Source organism: Rhineura floridana, chromosome 12 (genome assembly GCF_030035675.1).
Source record: "Rhineura floridana isolate rRhiFlo1 chromosome 12, rRhiFlo1.hap2, whole genome shotgun sequence".
NCBI classification, from domain to species: domain Eukaryota; kingdom Metazoa; phylum Chordata; class Lepidosauria; order Squamata; family Rhineuridae; genus Rhineura; species Rhineura floridana.
Genome location: NC_084491.1, coordinates 43500446 through 43510050, shown reverse-complemented (window position 1 = coordinate 43510050; position 9605 = coordinate 43500446). Strand labels below are relative to the sequence as shown.

Below are 9605 nucleotides of genomic sequence, written 5' to 3'. Positions count from 1 at the left end.
AACAGCTGGCTTGGCATCAACACAACCTCCCCTTCACCTCCTCCCAAATGCAGCTACGTCCATTATGCAAATTTGATGTTTTGTTTTGTTTTTTAAAAAATTGGTTCTAAGTCTTGTATTGGTTGCTGGGCTTGGGAAGTATAAGTTGGGTGGGCATTTCCAGTGGCCACTCCCCCTGAAGAGGATTAGGCTGAAATCGAGCTTTTGCTAGCATCAGTATCTTTCCTCAAAGCTCAGTAGCAGAGAGATCTCTTCAAGCCGGGATAATGGAAGCCTCCAGGGTGAACATTCCTTCCTACCTTGCCCTGTCCATCTTCAACATGTTGTGTTGCTGTTTGCCACTTGGAATTGCGGCTCTGGTCTTCTCTGTCCAGGTAAGTCTTCTTTGGGGTTATTTGCCTCGCACTACATGGGGAAATTTGAAATATCTGGATCTTAAATGTGTTCCAAGGTTTATTCTAAGCTTTTTTCCTACTGCACAAGCAACCAGCACATTGCCTGTCCCAAAACTTATTAAGTAGTTAGTCCTGTAATATACTATTAACAGGGCTTTTCTTGGTGACAGTACCCACTAGTAGAGAGTACCTGCACCTCTCTGTTTGCTGCCCATGCCAGCACATTTGGTGCTGGCACCCATAAAACGTTTATCAAGCTATGAGCACTGGTACCTCATTTTTTTTTTAACAAAAAAGGCATTAATTAATAGTATACGGTTACGAAGATTTGAAAGGAACCGATATTTATTTTTATTTTCTATTTCTTTTTATCTTTTCTCATCTATTTTTTTCAGAAATTACCTAGCACCTTATTAAATCCCATATGCTCAACTGCACAAAAACATATTACACACTGCAAAACTTTTCTTGGATGCTGCACATCAGACTAAAACCTGATGCGTTCATAAGCCAGAGGAAAGGTGTATGCCTAAGCAACACCAAGTAGCTACAGTGTCTTGAACTGCTGTCAGTGGTTTGAACTATGTCTCCTTCTGGAGAAACTATATATGTGTTTGTTGTGAGAGAAACCAAAGCATAACTAATGTTCCCAGTCCTTACCTTTGCTGCTATGCAGCATGTGTTGTTTCTGAGGCATTCCTGAGATTGTACGAGAAAGATGTTTAATAATTTCTGAAGAAGCAACACTCAGTGCGAAACAGGATTTGCCAGGATCCTATAAAGATCTACATTTCCTCAAGATCTATGTTTACATCTCTGTATACAGCATGTTTATTATTAGCATGCTGCAATATTGTTGCCTAACTGTGAAATTTCCATCAGCATTTGCCATGTGCTAGTCCAGTGCTTTGTTAGTTGTTTACTTTTCCACATATTTTATCTATTACATATTTTTATGTATACAGTACATCATTCTCCAGTTGTGTGCTTGTTAGCATTGATGATTTTGTTTTTCCTGTGTACATGTGCAAGTGTTTTGTATGTTTGCATATATGCTTAATGCACAGATTTTCTCTGCTAAAATTTCAATAATTTCCTCCAAAGGAAGTACTTGGTACAAATATCTTTGCAAAGAGAGTATTGTTTTGAGTGGGGTGCAGTGCAGAGGGATTGGTGTCAGTCTGGATGCAGTGATGGGTTTTTAATTCAAACAAGTGTTGGCAGGGAAGAGAATACTTATTAAAGATGCAAACGGTATAGTAGTGTTGTTTTTTTAGACAGCAACAAACTTTAGAATTGTTTGCGGAATTTGGCTGTCTTCTCACCTTTTTTCTCTCTCTGCAAAAAATTGGCAAGGGAATTGAAGACCACATCTCATTACTGCAGTCCATATTGGCTGTTAGAAATAACATACACTATTACTAGGATTTTCCATTCCTGCCCCAAATTTATTGGAAAATGGCCAGTCAGTCTCAGAAATCCTATATATATTTCTGGATGAACACCTTGTTTGCACTGACAGGTGGGGACAGGGAAGAAATCTGATTCAGTTTGCATTTAAAGGCAAATCTTGCCTAATTTTGCACTTTGCAAAATGCAGTGTGACCTGAAATGCAGTTGTCTTTAGAAATTCTCACTTCTCCAAATTTTGCAATGCGGTTCTCCAGTCTAGTAACATTAAAAAAATGGATATACTAAGGTAGTGTGCATAAAAATGCATGCATAGGTGAAAATAACATACAAAAAAGCATTATTTTAAGAAAAAAATATAAATATTAGGGGAAATGTACTTTGCAGAAATGTGTGAGGTGTGTGAGGAGAAATTTGCACTAAAATGCTAATGAATTTCCATGACGGCTTTTAAAAAAAGAATTAACAAACTGATGGGGGGGGGAAATGTAAAGCCTAAATGGACACATTCACCCATCCCTGCTTATGCGGGCTGATTTGGCGTCACTGCCACTCCTGGCTGAGGTTCCCTCCAAGTATTTCTAACCTGCCCTTTAGAACATAGGAAGCTGCCTTATGCTGAATCAGATGACTAGTCCATCTAGCTCAATATTGTCTGCACTGACTGGCAGTGGCTCTTCAGGATTGCAGGCCGGGGACATTCCCAACCCAACCTGCAGGTACCTGGGGTTGAACCTGAGATCAACTGTATGCAGCGCAGGCGGCAGGCGCTCTGGCCCTGGGCTACGTTCCTTCATCATAAGCAATCCCAAGGCAGAGATCGATGAAAAGGTTAAAGCTATAAGAAACACTAGTAAATACCCACACACAACACCGGAAGGGCACATAAAACAAATCTGTGGGACAGCAGCCTAGGGGGTGCTGCCATCTACTCCTCTGCAACCAATCCTGTGCCTGTTAAGAGGCCACTTTGAGAAATGTCATTTTTTTTGGAGGCTTTTAAATAAATGATAAAGTATTATGCACATACTCGGAAATCCCTGTACATTTTGACAAAGTGCATGCGATTTTTCGTTTTAAGAAGTAAAGAAAAATAGCAGCGCAATCCTATGCAACAGGGGTGAAGAACCTTTTTGGCTCCAACGGTTGGAAGCTTATCAGGGTCAGCCTCGCAGGCCAAATATGGCAGGTGGGCGGCTCTGTCCTCCTGTTCATCACAGGCTGTCATTATGGCATCACATGGTTGACAGGTGGGTTGTCCTGTCCTGTTGTCAGAATCCCTTGTGGAGTTCCCAAGTACCCAGTGCCACTGAGGGAAGCCTGCGCTGATCCTTTCCACCTCCAACATCAGAGGTTGAAAGGCTCACCATAGGGTGGCTTCAAAGAGCAGCACTGAGAGAGAGATGCAATTTCCATCAAATGGAAGCTGTTTCCCCCTCCTTGAGCAAGACATGCTCCTACCACCCATCAGTGAACGCACCTTGTTTCAGCAAAGGAGCAGTTTAAGCTCCTGATCATTCCTTTGAGTTTCCACCCTTACCTGCCCCACACCTGGCTTCATGTATGACATCAGGTGCAGGTAAGGGTGGGTGGGCATGGCTTCCCCCAAAATGGCCTGGAGGGGCAAATGGGGAGTCCTGGCCGGCCACATTTGGTTTGTGGGCTGGATATGGCCCACTCTTCCTATACAAGCCTATCCAGAAGTAAGTCACTGAGTCCTGTGGGGCTTACTCACAGTCAAGCTAAGCGTGTAGAGCAGCCTAAAATTCTTTTTGAGGGGTACTCCTGTTACGTAAACCGTACCCTGTCCTTTGTCCCTCCAAGAACAGGCAGACAGGTTTCAAGTTAACAAGCAATCTTTCTTTATTATCTTTGTGTAGACAAGGAGAGCTCGTACCGACTCATGCCCAGAACAGCTCTGCCCTTGCGCGGAAATGCCATATCTTTTATACTTTCTGCAAGGCGGTGCCTAGTTCCTGCCACGTCGGTTTCAGTATTTTTCCACTACATGGGCGTACACAATAGTCTGCTACAGATAGATTAGCAAAGAGCTAGTAAAAGCCTCTTAGGGGCTACATGTGCTGCAGAAGAGACCTTCTACCTAACACTCCTAGGAAGTTAGGAACCTGTAGGACCATGCAACTTGTTTTTCATTTTCCATGGGCTGTGTGTCCTTGGAGCAGGTCCTTACGCAAGGGCCTGGCTTTACGTTCTAGTCTATCCCAGAACTCGGGGCCACCTGGTCTCCATCTTGCTTGGGACATCACTGTGGTGGGAGGCATCTCACTGGATCAGGATACTGGGAAGAGATTCCATTTGAAGAGCCCACGGATCTTCTCTCCAGTTCCCACCAAGCCCTTCCCCCCACAACCCCCAGGAGCTGAGGTGGCATCATAGTCACTTGAGCATGAAAACAATGAGGGAATCTGAGAGAGGAAGAGGCAAATATGAAAAAGCTGTGAGGTGAGAGAGGAGCTTCCTTTCTTGCTCTTTTCCCATGCTCTCTGCTGAAAATTATCTTCCCATTTCCTGACAGTGAACATCCTCCGGAAATTTTATTGTCATTTTTTAATTATTCTTGACATTACTCTTCTTATATGACACAAGCCAGATAGTCCATCTCGGGACACGTGCTGCATAGGCTATTTTTAGTCTTTCCAGAAGTCCCCTCCCTCTCCCATATTGGGATGCTGTGGAATGTGTGCCTGCATTGGATGTCTGACTACCAGATGATTGGGGGGGAGTTATTTCTCTCCCCCCCCCCAGCACGGTGCTGACTGATCTCAGGTAGGAAGGGGCCTTTGCTCTACTGCCTGTCATCCTTTTAACGGGGGCTTGAACTTGAGACCTTCTGCAGGCTGTGCAAGTGCTTGGCCACTGAGCTGGTCCCACTCCACGTTGGTGAGCTGTTTCTTCTGATTTGTGTTATGGGGGTTGTCAAGAATGCCTGCTTTGTAAGGTTGTTAACTAAAGTGGTTCTGTGGCAAGGAACTGTGGGGGGAACATCTTGCCTGAATTAGAGCCTCTGGGAGGCCATGAGACTGTTGGTTCTAATTGCTGAACTTAGTTAATTAGGCAGTGAGCAAGAATACCTTATCAACCTGAGACTGGTACCTCAAGACCACAGGCCTGGGAAGGCTGGAGAAGCACATGGCTGTTAGGCATGAAAGCTCCAGAAGATTTTGTCATCAGAAAGCCCCCTGATTGGCTAGTTAATTGTGATTCTGGGTCTTTGTTCCCCAATGTTGCTTGGTGCTACCTGATGTTGGGGTTCCATCTTCCATCCAGGCTGTACATCTCTGGGGAGATGTGGAACCATGAATTTACTCTGCTGGTTTACCTATATTGTGTGAGTATAGATTAGGCTAGACAGCTTTGTTATTTTTTACCTGTGACTTGAACTCTTTGCCTTTTGTATTTTACCTAATCCTTGGGGTGTTTGGTTTAAGGAATTAATTTGCTGTTACATTTTTGCACTTTTATTTTAATAAAGCAACCTCTTGTTTACTAGTGTGTGTTCCTTGCAGGGGGGAATTGGCTCTGAATCCAGCACCTTGGCCAAGTAGCCACAGACTACCGTATATTTGGGTATTTTGCCTTAAGGCTCCAAGACAAGGAGTGCATCCTTGGCTCTTGTCTTTTGGAATCCTTGGCAGGTCTATTTTTGGCACTTAGGCCCAGAGTGGGTGGCCAAGTTTAAGGGGTGGTGGCAGCCTACCTACCTGGCTGGAATCATTTGCCCTAGTATTGGTAGATGACCCCAGTGGGAACTTGTGAGTTCTTGACAGGGGTCAGTTGTCAGTTGGCTTTTGCTGGTGTGCCATTGGGCCTCTGTGAATGTGTCACTGCCTACTTGTCATCAGAAAGAGTGTCACCACCAGGTCATTCTCTGCCTTGCCCTGCTCTTGGAATTCTCCCTGAATCCCCTTTATATTATTATTATTATTATTATTATTTATTTATTTATTTATTTATTTATTTATTTATTTATTTATTTAATTTATTAGTTGCCCATCTGGCTGGTTGTCCAGCCACTCTGGGCGACATACAAGATAAAAAACAATACATTAAAACGTTAAAATTTAAAACCATAACAGTAAAAACCTAACCCACCCCAAAAGCCTGCCTGAAGAGCCAGGTCTTCAAGGCCCGGCGGAAGCTCATCATAGAAGGGGCATGGCGGAGATCATTTGGGAGAGAGTTCCACAGGGTGGGGGCCACTATTGAAAAAGCCCTCTCTCTAGTCCTCACCAGTCTAGCTGTTTTAACCGGTGGGATCGAGAGAAGGTCTTCTGAGGCTGATCTTTTTGAGCGGCATCCCTGACAATGCTGGAGGCGCTCCTTCAGATAGACTGGGCTAAAACCGTATAGGGTTTTAAAGGTCAAAACCAACACCTTGAATTGGGCCCGGTAAACAACCGGTAGCCAGTGCAACTCCTTCAGCACTGGAGTGATGTGATCTTGCCGGCGGCTGCCTTTAATCAGACGAGCCGCCGCATTCTGTACCAGTTGCAGCTTCCGGACCATTTTCAAGGGTAACCCCACGTAGAGCGCATTACAGTAGTCTAGGCGAGAGGTGACCAGGGCATGTACTACCGGTGGGAGCAGATGGTTGGGAAGGTAGGGGTGCAGCCTCCGTATCAGATGGAGTTGATACAGCACCGCCCGGCTCACAGCCGAGACTTGAGCGTCCATGGTCAGCTGGGAGTCAAGAATGACCCCCAGGCTGTGGACCTGGTCTTTCAGGGGCAAACGTACCCCATTGAGCACCAGGTCCACATCCCCCAGCCTTCCCTTGTCTCCCACAAACAGTACCTCGGTTTTGTCAGGGTTCAGCTTCAGCTTATTCCTTCCCATCCAGCCACTCACCGACTCCAGGCACTTGGACAGGGTTTCTACAGCCAACCTCGGTGAAGATTTAAATGAGAGATAGAGCTGCGTGTCATCCGCATATTGATGACATTGCAGCCCAAATCTCCTGATGATTGCCCCCAGCGGCTTTATATAGATGTTGAACAGCATCGGGGAGAGGATGGAACCCTGTGGCACCCCACAAGTGAGAGGCCAAGGATCCGAAACCTCATCCTCCAATGCCACTCTTTGGTACCTACCAGAGAGGAAGGAATGGAACCACTGCAATACAGTGCCCCCCATGCCTAACCTCTTCAGGCAGTCCAGGAGGATAACGTGGTCAACGGTATCGAAAGCCACTGAGAGATCAAGGAGGACAAGGAAGGTGCATTCGCCCCTATCCCACGCCCTCCTCATATCATCTACCAAGGCGACCAAGGCTGTTTCAGTCCCATGTCCAGGCCTGAAGCCCGATTGAACAGCTGGTGCTTCTTCCCAGTATGCCCAGCACCAGCATTTGGCATCCTAGGGCAAACACTAGGGCCCCAGGGTCTTTAGAGGGCTCACTGCCCCTGCTACCACAAGTGATGGCACATGCAGGCTGGTAGCAACATTCAACATGCACCATTAGCATAAGTGGGCATCAAGCAAACAGACTCCCCTTTCAGCTAGTAAGAGATGGGTGTTGCCAAGCCCCCCCCCCTGTTTCCCAGAACAACTGCATAGTGCCACCATGAGGACCCAAGAGGAGCTTTTCAGGATCAAGCCAAAGGCCTATCTAGTCCAGAGTCCTGTTTTATCATGGTGGCCAGCATGATTTTCATTTCATTCAGTCTCAGCTCCAGGCTCTGGAGGACCCTTGGACCAGTCACACTCCCGTGACTGCCAACTTCTGCTCCTTGTCTTCGTCAACAGTTCTACCACCTGCTTGCTGTGTTAGCAGGCTGCAGCTGTAGTCCAAAACTATTGGAGGGCACCAGGTTAGGGGAGGCTGGTCTGTCCCAAGCCGCTCTGGACCCTGATTTCTCTCTTTCCCCTCTCCACAGGTGAAGAACGCCACTCACATAGGAGATGTCAATCAGGCGTCCAAATCTTCCCGCACGGCCCGTCTACTGAATATTATTGGGATTGTTGTTGGAGCAATTACGTTGATCATTTTGATAGTGATTTTTGCTGTCGTCCTGAAAAAGAAATAACGAGAGATGTCCCATGCTCCTTCCCAGAGCATGCCACTGTGATGGCCCTTGGGAACAGGTCCAGTGTATTCCTACAAGAGCATCCTGATCCATCCTGTCATGATTCACCAGCAAGGTTCTCATGCTGAAGCTAGAATGTTGGAAGGCTGCACTTTTCCAAAGGAAAGGCTCCTTTATATTATTTCTGATTAATCACTCTGCTTTTTTTTTAAGTCACTCATTTTGTACTTTAAGAACCTACTAACATGTAAGCCAATAAAACAATACATATATGAATGTCACTACATGTTGCCTTGTCCCTCACTGCAACTATTGCAGGAAACTTGCACAAAAGTGGTTTGTTTAAACTTTGGTGGCGGTTGATGTTTTTAGGCTTCACGTCAGTAAAACTGTCCGGATGCTTATCCCTCAAAGCAGCAAATGAACAGAAAACAAAACAGAATAAAAAAATCAGCAGCGCTGTTCTGTCAAGCCAGTTGACGCTTCTTGCTGGACTGCCTGGGGAAATGCCAATATCTGAGCCTGGCACCTAAAGGATGCTACTGCTGGAGCACAACATGTCCTCTAATTTTTGCATCCAGTCACAAAAGGGCAGTAAAGACTTTTACTTGAAAAAAGCGGTAGTAGGGTTTTCCTTCCTCCTCCTCTTCCGGTCTCAGTGGTGACCCTCCTCCCAACAGGTCTCTCCTGAAGGGCATTATTTATTTATTATTTGATTTGTATCTGACCCTTCCTCCCAGTGGGAGCCCAGGGTGGCAAACAAAAGCACTAAAAACTCTTTAAAACATCATAAAAACAGACTTTAAAACACATTAAAACAAAACATCTTTAAAAACGTTTCTTAAAAAAGGCTTTAAAAACATTGTCTAAGATTAAAAATATTTTTTAAAAGAAGGTTTAAGAACATATTAAAAAGCAATTACACTGAAGTCATAACAGAAGCATTGGTGCTGTGGGAGGGGGAGCATAATGAGTTTCACCCCAATAATGCAACCGGAATGATATCCAGATATGATGCTTCATTGCAATAGGCTGCTGTTTGGGGAAGGCATTGGTGGGAAGAGAAAGCCACTTGTCTGTCAGGAGCTGAATGAACAAATATTGAGGGAATCACCTTTGTCACTCTTGCTGCTTTTCAGGTAAAGGTCTCCTTTAATTTGATTCAATATGCATTTAAGGGTAAAGGTAAAGGTGTCCCCGCACTTGTAGTGCGAGTCGTTTCCGACTCTTAGGGTGACGTCTTGTGACGTTTGCTAGGCAGACCGTATATATGGGGTGGGATTGCCAGTTCCTTCCCCAGCCTTTCTTTACCCCCGAGCATATGCCGGGTATTCATTTTACCGACCACGGATGGATGGAAGGCTGAGTGGACGTAGACCCCTTTTCCGGAGATTCGACTTCCTCCTTCCTCTGGAATTGAACTCTGGCCGTGAGCAGAGCTTTGGCTGCGTTACCGCCACTTTACCACTCTGCGCCATGGAGGGTCTAAAAAAAAACAACGTTAGCCTACAAAAAATATATATTAGAAGTATTCATGGAAGATGTGATTATTGGTTAGAATTAGCCAGGGTAAGTAAACAGAACATGTTCAGTGGCAGCGTATCACTCAGCACCAGTTACCAGGAACAATGTGAGAAAGCTTTTGCCTTAATGTTTTCCTTATTATTTATTATTATTTATTTATTATTTATTAAATTTATTATTTATTAAATTTATATACTGCCCCATAGCCGAAGCTCCCTGGGCGGTTCAC

At 45.0% G+C, this 9605-nt stretch overlaps 1 protein-coding gene across 1 annotated transcript; it reads left to right on the top strand.

Annotated features, from left to right (window-relative positions):
* Nucleotides 1–208: 208 nt before the first annotated feature.
* On the top strand, nucleotides 209–8133 carry LOC133368654 (synapse differentiation-inducing gene protein 1-like). Its single transcript, XM_061593128.1, has 2 exons — nucleotides 209–374; nucleotides 7703–8133. The coding sequence occupies exons 1-2, from the start codon at nucleotides 267–269 to the stop codon at nucleotides 7850–7852; spliced, it is 258 nt and encodes an 85-aa protein (XP_061449112.1). The 5' UTR covers nucleotides 209–266; the 3' UTR covers nucleotides 7853–8133.
* Nucleotides 8134–9605: the final 1472 nt, after the last annotated feature.

Coding starts and splice junctions, on each gene's coding strand:
- LOC133368654 (XM_061593128.1), top strand. CDS start 267: ATGGAAGCCTCCAGGGTGAACATTCCTTCCTACCTTGCCCTGTCCATC. Junction 375..7,702: donor CTCTGGTCTTCTCTGTCCAG/GTAAGTCTTCTT, acceptor CCCTCTCCACAG/GTGAAGAACGCCACTCACAT.